Raw genomic sequence first — 23983 nt, forward strand, 5'->3', positions numbered from 1 at the left:
TTAGCTTTCGCACATAAGCACTAAGGAATGACCTGTGGATGTGTATGTGTTGGCTGCAGGGTATGTAATTCAGGATGGATTTTGATAATGACATATTTTGAGATGACTGAGCAGTAATCATTATAATGTATCCAAGAAAAGACAAATGAAGGGACAGATAGCTCTCTGCATCTCAAGTGATTGCAGCTTCTGTTACAGCCTCTTTGTTGAGGGTTGGCTTGGAGTGCAGTGTATTAAGGAGTGTGACGTCTGTGAGGCTCAGTCCCCTTTAACTCAGAAATAGAATGTGCTGGAACAGTGCTTGAGAGCCCCGCAGTTTGATTGCATTTCACTGGGAATTGCGACTACATCATTAAATGCTGTATAACTCACATACTGTAGAGTGTGTTGTGTGAATACAGTCCAGAAGTGCGCCTCATTTCAGCTAACCTTTTGTAAGGCTACACTTGTCAAGTCTTGTGAGGTAACACAGGGGAAAGGGTGGAAAGAGGGGGCCGTGACAGTCTGCTGTGTATTAACTAATTGCCTTATACCCAGGGAATCGAGGGGTTAGCTATGTCACTGAATTGCCCTGCAAGACACTCTGATGAAAAAAAAAATGGAAATTTCTAATAGCAGTCAGATCAGTGTCAGAGGGGGAAAACTAAAAATAGTTAGGAGCTGGAGCCGTCGCAGTTAAGGACAGGGGGCTTTTAATTAACACTGGGAAATGGTAATCCTTGGTAATCCATTGAAAGTGAGGGAGCAGCATGATGTTTGATGTGAGAAATACAGCTCCCTTTTGGCCCAAAGCTGCTGTTTGGATTGTGTTTATTTGGTTGAGTACTGCTGTTCTACATTTGTGATTCACTTTGTCTTTACACTGTAGACTTACTACTGTCTGTTTCAATTAGCGAGGATAACTGCACTGCATGCTCTGCACTGCTCCGCGCAGAGTTCTTTGTGACAAAGCTCTGTGGCTAGATTTTTAAAACAATCACACTGCCATACTTTTATTTGCATCTTGGCTCTCAAAGTGAGGTCTGTCTTGTTGATGGCCGTTTGCTTTCCTTGAATTTTGCACGAAGCCCATGGGGAGTTAGTTGATGTCTAAAAAAATATGAAAGAAATGAAAGAAAAAGGTTGCTAAACTGGATTGATCTGTTAGATTTTTTTTTTAGAAAAAGTCCATCAGTAAATACACAGCGATCAACCATTTCGGTGTTCCAGTGATTTTGTAGCTGCATTTTTCCCATTAAAGCTGAAGCTCATTTAGTCCTTCACAGAAGAAACAGGACTATGAATATAAATGAAGTGAACAATTACTAGATTAATCAGCCTCGGAGAGTTTATCTCTCCCATTTCCCCTTCTAATTTTGAACCACAGAGACAGCCACGAAATGCAAAACCTGTGCATGACCATTAGGTCAGTCTCCAGATTTCACGTACAGAAATGGCGATCTTGTAGAGAATGACTCTACGCATTCTTGTGCCAATAATGGCAGGTGCTGCGCAGCATTCCCTGAGACGCCTTCTTGCACTGAGTGAGGATGGCTGACGTCAGAGTGCTGACACTCTCCATCCCACAGTCAGCAGTCAGGCATTCAGCTGAGATCTGCCAGAGAATAGCAGGATGAGCCTGTCATTCCTGGCCCTGCAGAGAGCCGCAAACAGAGAACAGAGCAAGTTACACAGCAACAAGCATTCTTGCCTCTTCGTTCTTTCCTCATATTGGATTTTCTTTCTACTTTTTTCTCTGAAAGGCGACAAGAACAGACATCTGCACCTTTCTTATACCTGTAAAAGTAACTTCTATGAGTGATGGTTCAATGTCTTATTACCTCCCTCCCAAAAGAAATTCAAAAGTCCCAATATTCACATCTCAGTTTCCTCATTTGTTTCTGTGTCCCACGTTATCCATTCAATGTTCTCTGTACTGAAGCTCAGTTATGACTGATTTTCCACATATACATATACATCTCTTTCCAGGGGTCCCTTGGGACGTCTTGCAGCGTATTTTTACACACCTTAATGCTCCATGTTGCTTTCAAGGGAACAGAGAGATACTATCAGGGAGTTTTCTGATGTGTCTAATGTTCCCTTTGTTTGATTCTAGGACAGAGCTTGGGCTATGGCTTCGTAAACTACATTGATCCAAAGGACGCAGAGAAAGCCATCAACACGTTAAATGGACTGAGACTTCAAACCAAAACTATCAAGGTAAGAGGCTGAACATTAGCTGCTGGACTTGTCATCACATTTGTCCTGTTTTATTCATTGGCTGTTCACTAGACTCTGCATCTTACTAAGCTGACGTCAAAGTCATTAGACGGTACTTGATGGGATGAGCTAAAACATACATAATAAACCACCAGACTCTTCCAGCTACAGTATGTTTTCATTAGTATTTTCAAAGATTGTTGCTCCAATGCTATATTTCTCACATTTTCTACCCTGTGGTAAACCCCTTCTAACGCCTAAATACTGAAAATGAATTCCCTTTCTGTTTTGCATATGTGAATTATCTCTTGCCAGATCAGAACATTTTTTTACTTACACATTTGCTTTTAGAAACCCTGAATCAGATCTTGCTCTTATGCCAGAAGCATTGTATTCACTTAAGAGGCAGTCTGCTCTCATTTAAGGATGGGAAGGCACATTCAAAGGCAATTTTAAATTTAAAGTGAGTAAATGAAGTCACTTTTTTATTTTCTTCTAGTGTCCTTTCAATGATTGCAGTCATTTTATTTTAATAAAATTGCTGCAACAAAATGTTGATTTTGAACAACAGAGATTCATGTTTCCCATCATCAATTGTACTTCAGCAGTGAATAAAACAACACCTCAAGTGTGCAGCACTGGTTGAAATATTGTACAAAGGGCAAAGAGCTGCAGCCCAGCTAGTTATCTGCATGCTACAAAGAAAATAACTTACTGTGGGGGTTATTCATAAAATGTGCCCATTAAATTGCATGTCTTTTTTACTCATTCATAAAACCACATTCAGAATAAATAATATAAAGGTCATGTTTTACTGGCACATTAACAGTGACAGAGAATCACTTGCAATTGGCAATTGTATGAGTGTCCAGGTCTGATTGATGTTAAAGTGATAATGGGTTGTGGAATTCCAGTTAATAAGATACAGGAAGGCACAGGAAGCTGAAATTCTCCACAAATTATCTGAAGCATCAATAAAAGAGTGAAAACATGTGTAGGAGCAGTATTGAGATGGTCACATATCTTCACATGATTCAAAATATGTGAGGGAAAAAGGTATTAATTTAATGGCTCCATAATTATGCCCCATAGAAAAAAGAAATTATTTTGTATTTTGTTTCAAGTTCTCACAAATAAAAACAGCTTGAGAAAAAATAGATCCTGTTTACTTATCAGAATTACAATAATGCAGTGTTCCACCATGTTCATGATCAGCTCATATTACAGAAGCAGAGGGACTCTGTTAAAATATTGGAGGAACAGACAAAAAACATGGAATAGGCGTATTTTTTAAACCATAGACTTATATTCCTGTTGGATCATAAAAAGCCATGGGAACCTTTTTTCCAATTATTCAATATTTCAGTTAAAAACATAAGTCATACTGGTAACTCCCACAAACCTTTGTGTTAAAACGTGCCTTAAAGGTGTAAGAACGGAATAATTTATAAATACCATCATTATCATGAAGCTTCATGAAAGTGTAAAAACTGATAAGTGTTACACTAGCATACACTATGTTAGAGCCATATCTGAGATTGAACAAGACTGACTTTGACAGCCTCCAGGAACCCCCAATGCAACTGAAATATAAACTATGGTAGGAAATAAGTGCTGGGTTGCAGAAAATAAACAATGTGCTTAAGGGAATCTTGAGACATGCTATTAAAGATAATCAAAGGTGGCATTCTCAGGTTACAAGTATAGGTAATTTTATATCCATAGAGCAATAACAGAAGGATAGACTGACAACAACAGAAATGTACAATCATTGACCAAAATATGAAAAGCATTTACAATAGACGTACCCCAGGTCTCAATAATGGTTTAATAGCTGGAAAGTACAATGGCAATTTTCCAAGCTCAGGAGCTGCATAATTCCACAAGGTTTTGCTCTTTACTTCTCTGTTCAACCTTAAATCTCAAAAAAGATTTAAGTCATTTTGTTCGTTGAGCTGTAACCTGTGACTTGATCAGAACCAGATAAACAATATTTCAGTAGTTTTAATGTACTGTATGGGCTAATAAAATGGAGTTGAGTGATTCTGCAAAAACCTTAACTTTCTCAGGCAAGATGATCTGTACCTGTGTTACTGTCAGAAATTAATATTGCTCTGAGACTTTGCTACAATACTTTGCTGATACAACAAAATATACAGTGCATACTTCACACTGGCATTGCTAAGCAAAACTATCATGTCAGACACATGATATATGGAAGAAGGGAAAGAAACAACATAAAATTTGCCCTATTGAAAAGCCTATAGTGCAACCACCAACAGTTCATTGTAGGTCATGATATTTTCCATACCAGTAAAAACCATTTAGTATTATCATTTCTTCTAACAAATATTTTGCAATATTTTATAATGAGGGAAAAGGGCATTTTGACATTAATTCCTTCTATCATGGCAATGTAGCATGCTAGTAAATCATAGTTATAAATCAGGAAAAAAAATGAGTATCCTTCCCCTACTCCTTCTTATTTCTGGATATCCAAAATTCACTGTTTTTAGCTGCTGTTTGGGAACAAACGTCCAAGAGGAGTTAAAGCATTGTAAGTCTGTTTGAAGATACGATTTGCCAACAGGAAATCATAAGTGCCATTTTTAATGGTAATTCAGACAGATGGACTGAAAAAATAGCTGATTATAATGCTTCTTCCTTTTGAGAACAAACACAAATCTTTTTTTTTTTCATCTGTGGAAAAAAAAAACAGGCTTTTTTAAAGACGTAAATGCCAGCGAAAGGAGGGGGGCTGGGTGGGAATCAATTTTAATCTGTGCCACTCTATTGTCTGGTTCTGCAGTGAGAACATCTTCAGCATTTCAAAACAAACAAGTTCAAGGATTAATTCGACGGCGCAAGGCTGCGTGCAAGTTTTTATCCGAGCCTTTTTTTTTCTCTCTTTTGACATTCCTGTTTTTGCAAAGCTCTTGATTGAGCCTTTGACGGAAGTCAAGACCCAGGTGGAAGCTGAGGGTTCAGTCTTAGATGCCCGTAGCCAGGAGCCTGTCAATCTTCGAGGCTTCAGATGGAAAGAAACGGAAGTTGGAGGGGGGGGGTTTACTCATATGAGGCTAATTTACATTCATAAGGATTTGGAAATCAAAGAAAGTAAGGCGCTAAAAGCCGCGGAGTGTAACCAGTATGTAAATGTGCTTTAAATGTCAAAATATAAAGGTGAAATCATGCACATAATAAACTTTACTTGAGCCTGACGGATATCTCGAAGTGCTAATTAAATGTTGCTTATAATTGAGAACCAAATGGCGATTGGGTGGGATAAAAATAAAGCAATTCAGCAAAAGTTTGGCTTTTCTATGCCTGCAGGTGATTATTGATGTGAGAAGAGAAGGGGTGTTGCCTGGTCCCAACAGTATGGTAGAGCTTCCTGTTAATGCTAGTGGCTCTCTTTTGAACAGGATGGAAAGGAATATTCTCTGTACAGGCCAGAACAGGCCTCACTTGAGCTGTTCATGTTCCTGTTTCAGAATGAAGAATTATCAGCAAGATTTTGGAGCATATGCAGTGGGGGCCACATACTGTACTGTAGTATCTCTGTCTCTGAACAGAACAGGGTCCCTCAGATAAAGTTCCCAGCAGGAGGAAGCAGAAGTGGTTAACTAGAGAACTTGAAACTACCTGGATCTGTTCTGAAGTCAGCCATGCTCAGAGTGCTCGAGATGGTTATGAAAACCAGACTTGTTTGTCTATTTTTGTTTATCATGCATTAATCTGAAAACCTGAGTTAACTTTGCATAGACAGAGAAATACCTGGAATGAAATGTGAAATACACATTTCCAATAAACAGCTCTTTTGGGAATGCACTCATGCTCCCACTGCCAACTCCCTCTGCATAAGTAAGCACCAGAAATTCACCAAAGCATCTGGATCCCTGACAGTTATCACATGTTGCTTCCTTGACAGTGTCTTCAGGAAGGCAGAGCATATGGGTTTCGAAACTTGCAAAAAAAGATCATCTCGCACAGCTGCTTCTGACTTTCAGTCCTACTAAAGATTGCACTTTATGCCTGAACAGCACTGTCAAAACAGAGTGTGTACAGCATTTGTTGAGGTTTGGAAATGACTGGTCTATGAGGGTTTCTTGCAAAAATGAGGCAGGAGCAATTTTTGTGTATGGTTGTAGATCTCATTTTCAACTCTCCATCATCCTTAGGAGGAGAATTCTTTTACAACTTTGTAAGTATATCAGCAGTTATCATCTTCTCAGTATACAGCATGTATACCCTGAAAAGACTGACAGGCACTTTTTATAACGTCTCATTTATTGGTTATGTTTTCCATGCTATCCAAAAATAACATTTTACCTTTGTGATAACAGCTGGGATTGCTTAAAAAATGCTTTATAACCCATTTCTGGGTCTATGTCATCGACAGATTGACAGTGGGCTAACCTGCGGAAATTGTCACTCAAAGCTGAAGGCAGTATTTCACTCCCCTTCAAGCTCAAAGCCCATTTTTTCCCATCGGTAGCAGAGCTATCCCGCGAAACAGAATCGGTTCCCCTTTGTTTTATTATTTAAGAAACACACCAGCCTTTGGTGTTCTCGAAACGCAAACTTCACAGGTGGCTCGGGGGGCAGGTTTCGCCTCCGCAGCACCTCGGAGTTAGCAGTGCAATTTTCAGCCCGCCTTCCTGTGAAGTGTCTCTCAGAGGCGCCCCGGGTTGAGGTGTGAAGACCGCAGCCCAGTGCAAGGAGGCAACACCAAGTCAGCGGAAGCAGCCAAGGTGTTGATAGATACATCTGGATCTGGAAGTTAGAGATGAAACGGCAGATGATTGTTCTGTGCCGTGCTTTTCCCTTCCTCTGCTGAAACCATTAAGGAGTTTCTTCCTCTTTGTGTACAGCTTTCCAACACGGACATTTGATCCACAACTGGCCGTGATGTTAATGAAATATAATAAGTACTAATTATAAATACAAATGTTTCAGTAATGTGCACAATTTGTAATATTATCACAGCAATTTCAGGATCACATTCATCCTTTAAACACATAGAATATCAATGCCATACCTTATTGTTTGGAAGGCACATGTCCTAAAAGACCAGCGTTTCTCACTTCTGCTAAAGACAACTCTGAACATGTCAGTCAACAAAAAGCATTACTTACAAAACACGATCTTCTAGTATCTAAAGAAATCAATATCATATTTATGGCAGTCCAGAAAACAAGAATTACTCATCCCAGAAGGCAGTCGTTGTGGTGGGGCGAGGAAATATCAATTTTCTAATGTGTTTAATGAAATTAAAATAACAATATATAGCTACTATGCCATAACAAATGACATACTTTTAAAATACTGTATGGTATCCTTTGGGAGAGACATCTCAAGTATATTGAAAGGTTAGAAAGCTCTTCACTTATAATTCTAACATTATATTCATGAGGGGAAAAAAACTTGAATTTGGTATGGATGAGTGCTGAAGTGATCATTACTGGAAGATTACCTGATGTTAATGTTTTAGTTTTCTCATCATCCTGTGTATCTGTGAGGTCTCTGCTGCAGGCGCTGTCCAAGGTACTAGTTAGTGCATCTGTGCACAGTGAGTGTATATGGAGGGAATCCTGTCTGGCAATCTGGTGATATCTGATGGTGCAACACATTTATAATTGCAGATATTTCCAGAGAGCTTCCAGCCAAGATTCCCTCCATCTTTGATTTCTTACACCTGACTTCACATTACACAGAAACCCTTATCCAGTCTACAAAAGTGCCCGGTGTTATCTGATAGATTTAAAACAGTTATGTCTATCGTTTAAAAAAACATGGCTCATTTTTCAAGCACACCTTGCTTTTAATCATGTTGCAGATCTCACTCAGTTGTTTTCATTTCATTTATCTTTTCTTATGAAATAAACTAGGTGAAAAGTCGTGCATTGTTAAATGCCGGTGACAAACTTTGTTAAGCGAGCAACGTGTTCTACCAGACTGGCTGAGCTGCTTGTGTTGTTCTGCAGGTGTCGTATGCACGGCCCAGCTCGGCCTCAATCCGAGATGCTAACCTGTACGTCAGCGGGCTGCCCAAGACCATGACTCAGAAGGAGCTGGAGCAGCTGTTCTCTCAGTACGGCCGAATCATCACCTCCCGCATCCTGGTGGACCAGGTCACAGGTATTCATGGGGCAACTATTATGTTTTGCACATGGGAGATCCAAGACAATTGTATTTTTTGGGAGGCGGGGTGGATGAATACAAGTGACACAAACATTAACAACTCCTGGGTTTTCCTGTAGATGTCTGTAAAGCACACATCATAAATAAATGAGTTTCACAACAGCTCCAAGTGGTTAAGGAACTGATTTTGTGAACTGATTTTGTGATTGCACCCCGTTTTTGGAGAAGAAATTGCTTTTAATCCAAGTTGAAATCTATCTAACACAGCAGACGTTTTCAAATCCACATTCCTAGCACAGGGCATTGTATTGAAACTGGAACTGAAAGTAGGTAGGTTCTGTATCAAGGGTGTCTATCTCATTTTCTGGATGGCTTTTGGTAGCCAAGGGAAATATTTAAAACAGTTCAAGTCCTTTTTGGTCTTGCATTCCATAGTGAAAGCTCTGTCATTGTTCTGCAGCATCCAATAGACCAGCATAAGGCAAAAGGCTCCCATTGCTCCTGTGCTCCTGATCTTTTACACTCACAGTTAAACACCCTTCCCATCTCCAGAGAAAGGTGGATCCGCTAGAGGAATTTTAATTACTAATTAAATTTTAGTTACTGGTGATTAAGACGTGAGGAGGATTTGAGACGACTGAGAGAGCTCAGCCGTTGAAGACATCTCTGGAATTTTCATACCCAGTCACACTGTAATAAACTAAAACAGGGCTTAAATTAAAATTCACGAGCAATTACTAACGTGAAAGAGAGTAAGCCGTTTCTCAGAATGCCCTCTCTCGTGTTGCATAAGAGAAGATGGCAGCATCTCTACTGAAAAGTACTCCAGTGCTGCATTTTGCTTGTTTTACAATCCAGGATGTTGTGAGTCGGATAAGAGCTGCTCAATGGTTGTCCTTAAACCTCAATTCTCGAAGAATAACTACTTCTGTGCATTCAACTCATGGAGCACAAGTTTATGTTTCATTTACTGATTAATTAGCTCAGTTACTTCAGGCTATCAGGGGAAAGGAAAAAGACTTTCCAGCTTCTAAAACATCTATGTACAACACTCTGTGGGTGATACGAAATAACCTTAAGATTTTTAATTAAATTCTGTTCTACAACCATTCAGCAATTTAAAGAAAATGGGAATGCATTTTATACACAGAATAAGCACCTTTGCAGCTAAACTCACAAGGGACCATGGGAACAAAAGACTGCAATATTCTATGTTATTAAAATTTTTAAGTGGGCGGAAGATCCCAAGTGACTCATTTAGTCTGAGGCGAGTTTCACAGGACAGGGATATTTTACATGCAGTTTTCCTGCTCCCACATTTTAAATATGTACAATGCAAGTATACAAAACATTATAGGCATTTATGCAGTATATTATAATGTTTTTAAAGCAATTAGAATGATATATATATATAGGGGATTTTTATAATAGGGTAGGGGGTGATAAATTAATAATACCATAAACTAGTTCAGCATTTTTGAGTTTCAATAGCAGTTTCAATATTTACCTAATGTAAATCATTTAAAAACTCTAGGAAAACTTAAGTAACAATGAGAGCTGTATGTAAAACTACCAGGATCGAAGTGGATCATGCACTGATGACCAGGGACACTGTCTTTATAGATCTATATTTCTTTATAGAGCTGGGATGTGTGAAGTTTCCTCTTTTTTAGCTAAGGAAGCAAACAGTAAAAAAGAAAAGAATAAAACTTTATCAAATCATATGCCTGTTTGCTGCTATTTGGCATATTATGAGATTTTTCAAAGAAATTTACTTGGGGAACTGCAAGCGTGTCGAAGCTTTTATCCTCTGCTATTTAAATAATCATGAAAACTGCCCTGCAATTGCTACGTACATCCAGACAAAGGCATTTATATTGTCCTAGAGCTGCCCTAGAGGACAAATGAATCAGAGCTTAAACAGGTCTGTGCTGAATACAGATGTTTCCAAATAGCTTCCTGGAAGTCTTTCTTGACTGGCACATTTCAATTCAAACAGGGTAATGCTTTTGAACCACAAAGTTAGCTGTTGGCAAAGTTTCATCTTGATCTGGTTTCACACATCAAGCTTTGACATCACAACTACGAGGGCGTTTCACTTAAGTAAAGACCCACAGTGCTAGCACTTTGTATTTCATGGTCACATAATTTCACCTGTTTTTCAACCTTTTAATCCTCCTGTACTGCAATGCATTTGTTCCGTTTTGCTTTTCGTATTCCTGCAGCAAACAGTTCTTCAGGTTAATATCAGTGGCATGAGTTTCTTCATAGCTTCCTTTTCCCTGGAAATGAAAAAATTCTCCATATGGCTTTTCATACCTATTGCTTGACTTGTACTCCTTTGAGAGTTGCTTTGGTGGTAAAAACTATTTTATGCTTTTTTACTGATTCATAAACAGTTTATTGGTATGGTAGTTATCCTTTTTTGATATTTGCATACATTGAAATGGATTCATGAATAATAAATTAGATTATGGTAAATATCTTTTACCAGTATGGAATATACCCTGGACTGAACTGGTGGCTATAGCAGTGTAGGCTTTCTGGGGAAAAAATAATGTTGTTCTATTTATTTTTGTGTGACAGTCGTGTTGGTGTCTGAAATTTCATTTTTGTCAATGTAAAATTATTGTATGTGTTGTTGTCACTGGTGTATTAAAGCAAAAACTGCGATTTCCATTTCTTGCATCTGATTACTGATACAAGTAGATTTGACTGAGAAAATTAAGGCTATTGTCTGTTGAAAATCCATGATTTTCTTGGGCCTTTAAAGAGATTTATCAGATTTTGATCATGACATAAGACAAAGGCATAAGGCATAAGAAAAGACCGAACAACTTAATATTTTTGTCATGAGCTGGACAAGGAAATAAAGTACAAAACCTTGTGGAATTGTGCAGCACCTGTTCTTGCCCTATATTTCCCTGCTACTGGATCGTGACAGAGATCCATGGGATTACCTTCTGGGATAAGCCTTTTGTCAATGTTTATACAGGCTTTTACATTTATTTTGCTTACAGTCTTTCCATTTTGTATTGATCAGGCTATTATTTCGTGCAGTTTTCAATATTATTAATCATTTCTGTAATATTGTAACCTGAAAAAACATAATACATCCTTTTCATAATTTTATAATGATGGCCTCATGTCTATTTGCATTGCATAGGAGGTCAATGAAGCATATGGCAGGAAAATGCCCAGTCCTCCTCGCCCACCTCCTTATGTGGCTTTTATATGATTTTGGAAATCTTTCTAACACAGAACTGAGATGTGAATTCATGCTAGTTCTATTTATTTTGAGCAAATGGATGAAGAACATGAAATTCAATATTTGGGAATGGCCAAGTCAACTTCCAGACCTAGACCCCATAGAAATATTGTGGCAGGACTTGAAATGAGCAGTCCATGCAGTTCATCATGGAGGAATGGGCCAAAATTCCTACACAGCAATGTGAGAGACTGGTTGTCATTTACAGGAAGGGTTTGGTTATAGTTATTGTGGATATCTGCAGCCAGTTACTGAATCTAAGAGGGAATTAACTTTTTCACACAAGGTCAATAGATATTGGATGACTTTGTTTAAGAAAAAAATGAAATATGCCATAAACCTTGGTGTTATTTATTCACCCATATGAAGCTCTGATAATGTTCAGTGGCAAAAACATGCAAGAAAATTTAAAAAGGGAGCAAATATTTTTTAATGGAACTGTACCTTTGTTCAGTACTTTTGTTTGCTGGATGCAGATTAATTAAAACCTGGAGTTTTTTTTTTTAATAAAACAGCAGATATTTAAGCCTAACATATACAACTACACCAGGTACACGATTTAGCACAAAAGCACAATAGTGTAACTGAAATGCTCGGCTTCTGCATATCAAGATCATGATCAAGGTTGATCTCTCCAGTACACTGATAAAATCTGATCAAATCTGAAGATAGCCCTAATTTACTTTATGTTTGTACAATGAACAAGGATTACTATGGAGATTTTGCATTAATGCACATTTCATTCACATTGTTCAATTCATGTGAAGAATGCCAGTATTGACCACCTCAGTATTGTGTCAAATATCTCTTCTGATTGAGATTATTTTTGTGTCCTGTCCACAAGCTTTATCCTTTATGGTGGCTTTGTGAATGTTTGCTGGTTTGCAGTGGTGGTTCACACAGCTTGAAAAATGATTCTGCCATAGCTGAACCAGAGACTGATTCCCCCTGTGTGGGCGTTTGTTTATGTACTTAGGATTTAAAATGCCCAGGTAGCAATTTCACTTCTTGCAGAAGAAATTGAACATAAAGAAAGATAAAAAAATAATTAGTGAGAGTGTCTTTCCTTATCTAAACACCCACATAGATAGGTTGTTATAGCCATCAGCATGACCAGTGGGGAGCACTTCGCTGGTTAAAGCTTTTGTATTATGTCAGGAGAGGAATAGAGGAATATTTAGTGATGAATATTTATTTAATGAGAATATAGAATAACTGAATTTGTTTTTACAGATTTGTTTATGAGAGATACACCACATCCTAACAGAGAACAAAACAGATTGAACCAGCATGTTGTTCTTACACACGTCTTATCTTTATTGAAAAATGTCTAGGCTTTTCCTTCTGAACCCACTGAACTGACTGCAGATTGCCCCACAATTGACGAAAATCCAATCAGGGCTTCAGAAAACAATGTGGGCAAATATAAGTCTATAAAAAAAATCAGTGCAGGTATTGGGGCTAAATATCGGTACATGCAGTATGTATGTGGTACAAGTTTAAAAACCAATCAGATTTAAGAAAACTTGTAATATATTGCATTGTAACTAATATCACAACATACTGTACATGATACTGCCACTTTAGCCCATTGCTAGATTGGTAAGAAGCCAGATGGTTTTAATTGCCAGCATTTACAGTCCCTCTCCTTTTGCATGTCAAAACTTCAAAGGGTTCTTTCCCACTCTTTCTCAAAGAACCATCTGCAATAAGAAGATCCACGTTATACAAAAGAAGGGCTTTTTAAGGCTGATTAAGAGAAGACGAGCTGTAGTTTTAAAATGCATTTAACGTGCAAGTCTTATAAATTTTCAGTACTGTTGGCACAGTCACTTAAAAGACTCAAAAATGAGGTAAAGCAGCAAAGTGTTCTCATTTGAGTCGAAAGAAGGCTTTCATTAACAGTCTTAGCTCTCAGATCTTTCTGGATTTCCCCAAGGAATGTTTTAATTTTCATTTAAAATGTTGAGTAGCTCCCTAGTGGGTACATTATGGCTTTGTTAGGGCTGTATTAGTTCTTCATTGCTATCTTCCATTTGTTTTTTTTTCAGTTTGTTAATAAACTAGATATTTTTAATATATTTGTGCTAGAGATTACTAGAGGTATAGTTATAGGAAAGATATTGATGTAATATATATGAGGATTCTGCAGGTTCTTAATTAAAAATTTAAAAAACTCTACCTTTAAGCCTAGCAAGCCGTGCATTTTGTGTCTTACAAATAGTACTATTTGCTTTAATATAAAGTCTCTGATAATTAAATGTCAAGGAAAATCTTTCAACAGTTACATTTCTCCCATAACTATTAAAGATCGTAATGCTTTTCTAAGTAGGAGAGAAGGGTTTGGATCTGCATGTTGGATCGAACACTGTAGATTCCTGTCACCGGAAAGAATATAAATGAGATTCTAGATTATTTAAACTGAGCATTTGGAGCTGTGGACTGTGATGCTTATAAGCATTCATTAAATCACCGCTTTTGCAGCAGAGAAAACTGTAATGAAAAGCATCTCTCTGCGAACAAAGGAATGCGCTGAGATTTAAAACTGTCAAGTGCTCCAGGAATGCACATTCAGGGCATGATTCGTTTTATCCACTTTTGTTCCAACAGTTAACTGATTGCGTAAACTCTTCACATCTTCCGCTGTGCTGTTTTCGCTTAGGGTTGCCTGTTCTGCTGGGAGCTTTGGATATAGTTATAGCTCTGTGCACCGGCAGTCCCCTCCTCAGAGGAGCAGAAGCAACGCCTCTCTGTACGCGTTCCTCCACAGGACACTCTGGCAAGCAAGCTCCTCAAGGCAGGAGAAAAACGTTTAAGAAAACCAAGATCTGCACAGCTGCTGATAAACATGAATCTTTCATCTAAAAATATTTCCCAGTCCTCAAGCCCTATTTTTTGAAGCTTCATAACATGCAGATTCAAATTCAAGAGTGGATAAAAGAGAACGTGGTTGACTAATTTACTTAAAAAGCCAGCTTAACTGAGAAAAAGCCGAACAAGACATCAAAAGTTAGGATTTGTTTTCAAAACACACAAATACAAAAATTAACCTTAAAAAGTCCTTAATTGGGCTTCCTAAAAAAATGCCTTTTTCCCTCTGTGTTTCATTTCATAAATACTAAATCTGCTTGAATTTAAATTCTACTATTAATTAGTTCTGTTATCCTAACTCTTTCCATGTGTATGGAGTTCATTTCTAACACTGCAGCTTTAAACAAGTTTACTTGAGAGGAAGGGGCATTGTGGATTTGTTATGCCCAGCATGTTCCCTATTTACATGTGGTATTTTGCCCATTTGAGTTCTTTTACTACTCCAGATTTCATGTAACATTGTTCTAATTATTCTCTTTTGGCAATTCTGTCTGAAATGACTGGGCTCCACAGTCAGAACTGCGGTAACTCTGCTGTGAAGTGATGGATTAAATTACTGTATTGAATGACTCCCTGATTCGTCTCATGAGAGACCAAGCTAGCTGATCTGACTGCAGCTGGTTCAAGTGGAATCTATACATTTAGGTGATCAATGGTTTCTGTGATGGCCATAAATTCTTTGAAGTTCCTTTTAGTGGTCACTGTAGGACATTTATGTGTCATGGTCAATAGTTTGTAAAGCCCTCCTCCTCTTTCAGTGCCACCGGCCTCTCTTCATACCAGTGACGTTTATGCTTTGGAAGAGTAGTCAACTACAAGTTGCTCATTTACTTAATTTATTGTATACAGTAAAATATATGAATGTGGAAAAAAGTAAGAATTTTTCAAAAACGGAACTTCCTGTTATCAACGTTATATATTAAATAAAACGTGATCATCACATATTGGAAATGTATAATCTCATAATTATATGATGTACTAGCCCATAGATAAAGAAACCTTAAAATCAGCAAGAAGAGTTTTAACATTATTACTATACATACAGAACCACTGTAATAATATTTGTGTGATTTGAATAATTTTGCTCTCATGCTCTCAGGTGATGTGATGGTCTTGACTATCTACTGAAATCAGCCAGATCAATAAAACAATATCCAATAATACACCAGAGAGGAAAACACAAAATAAATCTGGTTTGGGGCTTCAGGAGATGACCATTTACATTATTATGGAAATATTTCTCATCCTGCGCTGTCGTCTGAGCCTCCTGGGTATGCTGTGCAGGTCTGAAACAGCCTCATTTAAAAACAGGCCTCCTTCATTTATTTAGGAGATGAGGAAAAGACCCCCTAGGCTGTTAGTACCTTAAATGTTACTTTCAGGTGGTGAAGTGTTTCTGACTTGGGAATTAACTCACATGCTGCTCGCAATTTAGCTTTTACACATGCGTGTCACCCCCACCCCAAGCAATTGTTGAAACTGCAGTCAGTACTGGAGTTAGACTCACATCATGCATTCTGGGTATTTATTCGCCATGACTAATACAACCCCTCACTTCGCTTCATGGTCATTTTCCATTTCGACATCCATTAGGGCTCAAAGCAGCTTTTCTTTTCATGTCTAACAGAAAGTTGTTGGATTGGTGAAATTCAATCCTGGACTTATTCATTCTTTTGTTGCCTGTATGATAAAATTATTAAATCCCGTCTGTTTTATATCTGCTTGCCCATACAAGAAAGTAACCTGCTGCCTGTCCAATGACAGAAAGATATGGAAAGACTCTCGACTGACTTTTCTGCTTTTAAATGGATCAGGGTATAATGATGTTGCAATTTCTTTCACAAACTGATTTGTGAAGTCGTTGCTCTTCTGTACACGTTTTATTTAATCCTTTCCCTCTGAGAATTGTCAGTGCTGTTTCTTACAATGCTGCTTTTAACAGATGCTTTTTGATTTTAATGATGAAAACTCATGCCTGACCAAAATGCTTGAGATCAAACAACTGAAAGGTCAGAGAAGTCAAATCTTCTGTTTCTTTTTGCTGTCGCTGAAAGATCGGGGACACAAACAATTTTAGTTGAATCCAATCTGGACCATTTTAGACTAGGGCACGAATGGTAATAAACCGCTTTATGAAAGGGGCCCTGAGGCAGGGTGGAGGGAGATGTGGAAGAGGTGAAGTAAACTTGACTCCCTTTTGTTTTTGGCCTTCTGGCCCCTCAGGTGCCTCAAGGGGTGTGGGGTTCATCCGCTTTGATAAGAGGATAGAGGCAGAGGAGGCCATCAAGGGACTCAACGGCCAGAAGCCTTCCGGCGCTGCTGAACCCATCACCGTGAAGTTCGCCAACAACCCCAGCCAGAAAACCAGCCAGGCCCTACTCTCCCAGCTCTACCAGTCCCCCAACCGGCGGTACCCTGGCCCTCTGCATCACCAGGCCCAGAGATTCAGGTAGAGATCTTTGGGGTGAGAGGAACATGTGTGTGGAGAGACTGAGAATGCTTCACAGTGGGGTATTCTGTGTTTTACATTAGTGGGGTGGCTTACAGCTATCATAAAAGTATGATCTCTCCGAAGTCTGTTTAAATTCTAGCATTTTCCAACCAAATTGACCTCACAGCATGTCTTATCCGCCAATAGCATGGGATTGTGTTATGTGACCGAAATTTGTGGACACCTTAAAAAACAGGTACTTTCCCTCTCTGTGTCGGCATCGTTCACCAGCCAGGTAATAATGACTGACATCTCAGGGTGTGCAAAATGGTAGTTTTAACAAGCATTTACCACCTGTAATGTGTGTGAGAGTAGAAGCTGACTTCACCCCCCCTGCACACACCCCTCACAGAGATCAGTGAGGAGCTGTTTTCAAGAGATAGCGGGGTTCTGATGTTCACAATCCCTACAGTGGCATCTCTGTGGCATCCAATTCACCCCATTTCCACACATCCTTTTGATCACCCTTTTTTTTCCTTCAGTCATCTGTATACATTTTTCCAAAGAAATGAAATCATATGATATCGAAAACATTTTTTTCAAATTACAAATGTATGCTTTCTTCAGAGAAAAATACATGTTTTCATGTTTCTGAGGCAATCTCCCATTTTGCAGTATCTTTCTTTATAGAGTACAAGGACAAGAAATTGGAAACAAGAACCGTATGTTCTCACCCAGAAACTGAAATTTATAATACCATCTGTGAATGCTATATTTGTCTAATTTACCTGGTAAAATGGATTTTACAAAAAAGTTTTATGTGAACTCAAGTTTGGTTCAAGTGGTGGGGTTTTTACATAAGATTAAAATAATGAAAGCTAATTAGCAAAGTGAGTATATTCTTTTTAATGCAAAGTTGCACCCACTGGGCTGCCTGTTTTCTTTATATTTGAATGACTCTTAGCAGGATATTGGTTGAAATGAATATCAATGATGTGTATTCTGTAGTCAGTAAGGTTAATCTGTCTGGACAATGTAAATATAAGTGACCAAGAATATGTCAGATGAAGACCAAAGTTCAAAGCATATCTAATCACTGTATTAAACACGACAATCTTGATTAGCCATGAATTGCCTCAAAATATTCTTGATTAAAATATTTTTTTTTATTTCATTCTGCAAAGCCATATCTGATATTTTTAATGTTTTCACATTTTTCCACCTAATTTCTTTAAAAATCAAGCATCAAATGAAAGGATGCAAACCCATTTAGAGAGAATTAAAGTAAACCGAATGCTGGAGACCGAGCTAGCTTTGGTGCAGCAAACATTTCTTCCTGCAAAAAGTTGCCTGCAGCAGCACTTCAGCTGAACTCCAATTATCTGTATTACCCAGAAAGCAGACTTGCCCATTTAAAGGGGCTAATTTCCACCTTAATGATTCTCCGTTTCCAACTTCACAGTTGTGTTTTTCCAACTGTTGACCCGAGATCCTTGCGCGCGGAAACAGGGACTCTTCCACTCCACACGATGCCATTCACAGACGAACAAAATTACATGACTTAATAAGACAGCCTGAGGTTTCTTGAGAAATGAAGGCCATTTTGAGGCTAAACAATCCAGATTAAACACAAAGGCTGAGCACTGGTGGTTTTGCACAGTTTGAGCTTTAACAGCAAATCTGGAGTAGGTTTCTGGACGTGTATAGTAACTTCAAGGTTGTGGGTTGAAATCCGAGGGGAGACACTCTTTTGTACACTTGTGCAAGATGCTTCACATGAATTGTTCCAATAAAATACCCAGCTGTATAAATGGATACAAAAGTAAGTTGCTTTGGATAAAAGTGGCAGCCAAGTAAATAAGGAATTAATAAAAGTCTGTTTACACAGAACTGCATTGATATAGTACAGTTGACATTAAGATAAGATAAGACTTTATTGATCCCGAAGGGAAATTGATAAAAACATTCAGGTTGATACTGCACTATATTTGCACTAGAATTGCTTTTTTCCCCCAAAGTTGAAAACTGGCATGCCACCATCATCTACGGTATTTAAAGTCTTTCTGATAACCCTTGCATAGATACAGTGGGTCTCAACAGCCAAAAAATTAAAAACTTCAGATTTATGATTATGATATGGTTGATGATCATGGGATTTATGATAATCCCAAAGCCTTCTACTTTTGTACAATATATCAGCTTTCTTTTGTTTTCAAATCCCCAGTTTATTTCTGACTCCTAAAGACACTGTGTACATGCATGCATGTTCACAATCCATAGTCCATATTCTCTCGCCCATTTTTAGAAAAATGACTCCTCATTTCTACATGTTTAACCCTTTTAAAACTGATCATGTGGGTTAAGTCTGTAGATGAAGTGGTTCGTCTCTCTTAATCTCGTAAAACACGTGCTGGAAACCAACTTTGTAATACACTTGCAAAATGCAGCAAACTAAAACTAAGGCTGGTACAGTGTCCATGAAGACATGCAGTGAACATCTGTATAAAGTGCTGCTTTGCTGTTTTTGCAAGTGTGACTTCAACCCCTGAACGATCTCGGTCTGCTGGTGGTGCTCGGTGTAATGGCCCATTTTTTAATGTTTTTTATCTTCTTGACTGAGGCAAAGATGTAGCATTAGTTCCATTGAGTGAGTCTACCATCTGCGAGACATTAACCCCAGAACCCTCCTTCTCTTCGCAGGCTGGACAATTTGCTTAATATGGCCTATGGCGTAAAGAGGTAATTAAAACTTCACCAACTGCCAGATGTCCATGTCGCCAAAATTATTCTTCTCCTTTTTTCATTTATGTTAAAAGTCACTTGCATTTGTTTAAGTTCATATCTGTTTTTCATCCCCCCCCCAACCTGTTTTTAAACACCCCCACCAACAACAAAAGAAAAACTTGTTTTCAAATTTTACCGTCTTTGAGTTGCTTAATTTAGTCACACAGTGAATTTTTATTTTTTAATTCACCTCGTTTCTGTTTTCTGTATATATGATTTATTTCCTGTGTGTAGCTCTTATTTTCAGGTGTCCCCTAATGGATTCAGGTGCCCCAGGGAAGCCATTGATGTAGGTCTTCCATAAAGTCACACAGCTTTTTAGCAAATCCATGTTCCACTTTTAACAACAACAATAATAATTGTATTACAGATGCAAAGGAGAAGAAAAAAAACTTGATAAAAAGTTAAGATTTCTACAGTGCTGAGGTAGTACCACTGTACTGAGAAAAGCTACTTAAAAGAAGCTATTTAAAAGAAAAATAAGGAAATCCTCTTAAACTCAGTTGTGCGGAAATCACTAATATCTTTAAGTACAAACTAATACAATGGATAGTGACCTCTTCGAAACAGTTAAATGCCTTGATCGAAGGCATTTCAGTAAAGTGCAAGAAAGAGTACGGATTACTTTAATTTAGATATCTTACTGGAGAACAGAGAACAAAGGAAACACCAAGTTTGATCCTGTGTCTTCTGTAATACAATGCATCTGACTGTCATGCTATGGCCCAGCTCAAGTTGGATTTCAATTTTCATATGGAGCCTAAATTGCTGTGTGATTGCAAGTGAAAAAAAAATACCCCCTGTCAGTGTCCCACAGTGTGAACTCACACTTTCTGCAGTTCAATTTTCCAGCTTAGAGCATACCATGCCTAAGTGTTCACAGACAGAAGATATAACCTCAGCTCTGAACAGTAGACAGAAAGATCTGAAAAGAATGGAGGAGCTCCCATAATGTCCAGTAGTCTGGGCTGGCAGGAGTCAGATACTCTGGAGGCAGTTGAACCACAGGACCTCCTCTGAACTTCAGTCTTTCTGGCTCACGATTAGCTATTAATATTTCTGTTAGGGTTTTCAAAAAAAAATTGGCAAAGAGAATTTTCTGTACTCTAAACTCCAACCTATTTAAATTGAATTATTACATTTCGCTTTTAGTCTGCTACTGTATACTGTAGAGTTCCACTTTAATCGTGAAAGTTAACACAGTCTTTCACATTTCAGCATGTTATACTCCAAGAACTGAAGTTAATTTTGTACTTTCTGAGTGCCAATGCAATTTTATCAAATAGCCTGAAATGTTATGTGTCATTGTTGGGCACTGTTAATTGACTTGGCACAAGCTTTTTGCCCATTTCTCAGTCTTGGTCAGCTCACATATACAGTACTCATAGTAGGGAGCACTGAGAGTGGCACCTGAGTGTACCTGGATCCCTGCAGGAAATTTTGGCTTCTCTGCAGTTTTGTGTACTCTGATCACTTGGTTTCCCTCATATTTTGCTGTTGCTAATGTTATTAACTGAAGCTCAGAAAAACTGCTCTGTTTTTAAATATGACTGCTTTTTGCATTTATTTGCCTTAGCACTCTACTTCATATTGGATGGTAGTATTTTAATTAAGCTGTAGAAACAGCTGTATTTGGTTTTCCTTTATTAAATGTTACATTTAAAATAACAGGTTTTATGTTTTATAAAATATAAAATAGAGAAAATCAGTTTTCATAATGATTAACAAGGATCACTACTGTCCACAATCAGTTAATACTGTAATGTGGAGCTCTCACACAATGATGAAAATGTTTATTAACTCTTAGGGCCATATTGGTAATTTTGATTTTTCAAATACAAAACTACTAACATTGCAAAATAAAAGCAAACTAGGGTCCTAAAAGATTTGTCACAAACCTGTGAAAATATTTTTTTCTGAATTGTTTGTGTTTTCTTCTTATAAGAATTTCTTCTCATAATCACACAGTGTTAATTTAGTATGATGGCAAAAATCTCTCCATCATATAAGTTTGTTAATGCTAATGCATATAGGTTTGTTAATGCTGTTTCAAATAAATAATAAGATAAGAAATACACAAAAGTTTCTAAATAATTAAAAACAATGTTGTATTGAAACAGCAGAGAATAATGCACAAATACTCTGCTCATCATAGTCTGTAAGCATAAAGTGAAAGAACAAGGCAAGAAAGGAAGACCTATCTCATTTTCATTTGATGAACATCCAGTCAAGACAAAATGAATTAACAAAAACAGGTTACAAATATATGCTTTACGTATGTGGGGAAGAGAATGGCTATGCTGTAGGTCACCACACTGGTTGCTATGCAACACTTTTCCTACCTTTCAAGTCAATAGATCAAAATAAAGGCCTGGTTCTGGCCTGGCAGAGAATGCAATACACTGTTGTAATGAAAGCTTACATTTGAAATCTGAAAAAGCCACTACAGTAATGCTGAACTTTAAAAAAAATCCTTTAAATTCTAGGGTACTTTGAACAATTGTAAGCATAATATAAAATTAAAAACCAGAAAGCTACAGTCTGTGTTAAGTGTTCTTGAGCAGCATCTGTAGTTGCACCAATAGTGGTCTGTGGTATTTCCATTTATATTAATTACATAATGTTTTTAAAACTCCTTTCATATGCAGGTTATTTTAGATTGTAGATTTGGAAAACAACACAGACGACAAGAAAAAAAAAACATTAACATAAAAACAAATTACCATCATGTAAAAAAGAAAGAAATGAAAAAAATACAATATTAATTTTCAGTGTCCTTACTGTTGTTTCTCTCAGTAGTGATGTCTTTAAAGAGAGATAAGATAGATCACTTTATTGGCCATACAGTATACCATTTCTTGTATTAGAAATTTGTCTTTTCACATACCCCAGCTTGCTCTCCATGAGACACACAGACAGGGAGAGAAGCTTGGAATCAGAGCACAGGGTCAGTCATTTATATAGCAACCCTGGAGCAGTTGGGGTTAAGGGCCTTGCTCAGGGGCCCAACAGAGTAGGATTCCTCTGCCAGCCACAGGATACGAACGGGCAACCTTCCAGCCACAGGTGCAGATCCTTAGCCACAGAGCCACTGGTGCGGAACAGTAGTTCTGGATTCAAGTGTATTTACAGTATTTACACACTTAGAAAGCCTACATATCTTTCACAGTTTATAAAAAACTGTGAAGGACAAACCACAAACTTCACATAGAAGTGTCAGTAGTTAATTTTTCCATTCAGTAGTTGACATTTAATGTCATTCCTTACATCAAGTCTAATATAATCTAAGTGCACAGACGAAACTGTTCAAGCCATGATGATGGCAAAACAGATTTTTGCCGATAAGTCCAAGAATGGCAAGCTTTATCTTAATTTCCTGTCAAAACTCCAAGATGTCAGTCAGCTGTGCAATGGCCTGTCCACACTCCACTTGTCTCTGGAGTTGAGCTGGTGCCAGGTTTTTTCCCTGAACTCTACAGAGGGCATTTCTATCACAAACGCTGATGTTTTGTGTAATCAAACCAATAACCACAAGAGTATTCCACAGGATTGTGCTATTGATTAGCTGCACACGCTGTATTAAGGATGAATGCAGGGAGTGGGTGGAATCCTCCATGGGCAGCACTGCAGAATTGTAAAGTGTACATCACCCTGACTTTTACACCCTTACATAAATAGGAAAGAGTACTTCAGAGACATCTGCAATAAAGAGGAAATTTTGTTTAAAGGAATCCCTGTAATGCCTACAGTAATTTTAACATGGTGGCATAGGAAATGAACCACTGGCACAATCTACCTTTTTATTTAAAGTGGAAATTTCCTTTCATCAGAAGGCAATTAACTGGAGTCAACTGGGCTTTCGGAGATATCTGGCATATGCTCAGTTTGCAAAGAATTGGATTTTTTAAGGAGTGAAAGCCTTGTTTCAGCGAGTTCCTGTAATTTCGGTTCCATAAACATATATTAGAAGAAAACCCAAGCTTGCTTTAGTGTGACTCAAAGCTGCAGGCAGTATTTTGCACTAAGCACTTTGGAGTCAGCCCTTGTGAAGAGCCTTATCACTACTGTAGCAGCTGTCATGAAGAGCTGCTACTGTATACTCACAGTATACCTACAAAATACAGTAGAGGTATTGAAATAATGGCAGGCAGGTGTTTGAGATGGTACAACCCCAGGTTAAGAAATTTGACTCCCACCGTGTAGCAGTTTAATGTACTGTACTTGACATTACACAAGACAACACAACAGGATTTTCGATCCTGTTATCCTATTTTGAAGGCATTTTC

At 38.0% G+C, this 23983-nt stretch overlaps 1 protein-coding gene across 14 annotated transcripts in view; it reads left to right on the forward strand.

The window, feature by feature from the left end:
- Nucleotides 1–23983, forward strand: part of elavl4 (ELAV like neuron-specific RNA binding protein 4) — a 108501-nt gene that overhangs the window by 79018 nt on the left and 5500 nt on the right. For 11 of the 14 annotated variants that reach the window (XM_088598990.1, XM_088598985.1, XM_088598980.1 and 8 more), the window contains 4 exons: nt 2096–2199; nt 8187–8339; nt 16696–16931; nt 19614–19652. In XM_088598990.1, the coding sequence (XP_088455116.1) occupies nt 2096–2199; nt 8187–8339; nt 16696–16931; nt 19614–19652 (532 nt within the window). Of the gene's footprint in view, nt 1–2095; nt 2200–8186; nt 8341–16695; nt 16932–19613; nt 19653–23983 lie in introns of all 14 variants that reach the window. The other 3 variants (XM_088598981.1, XM_088598983.1, XM_088598984.1) reach the window with 3 other exon arrangements.

The sequence above is a fragment of the Lepisosteus platostomus genome, chromosome 11 (genome assembly GCF_059453375.1).
Source record: "Lepisosteus platostomus isolate fLepPlt1 chromosome 11, fLepPlt1.hap1, whole genome shotgun sequence".
Classification (NCBI taxonomy): Eukaryota; Metazoa; Chordata; class Actinopteri; order Semionotiformes; family Lepisosteidae; genus Lepisosteus; species Lepisosteus platostomus.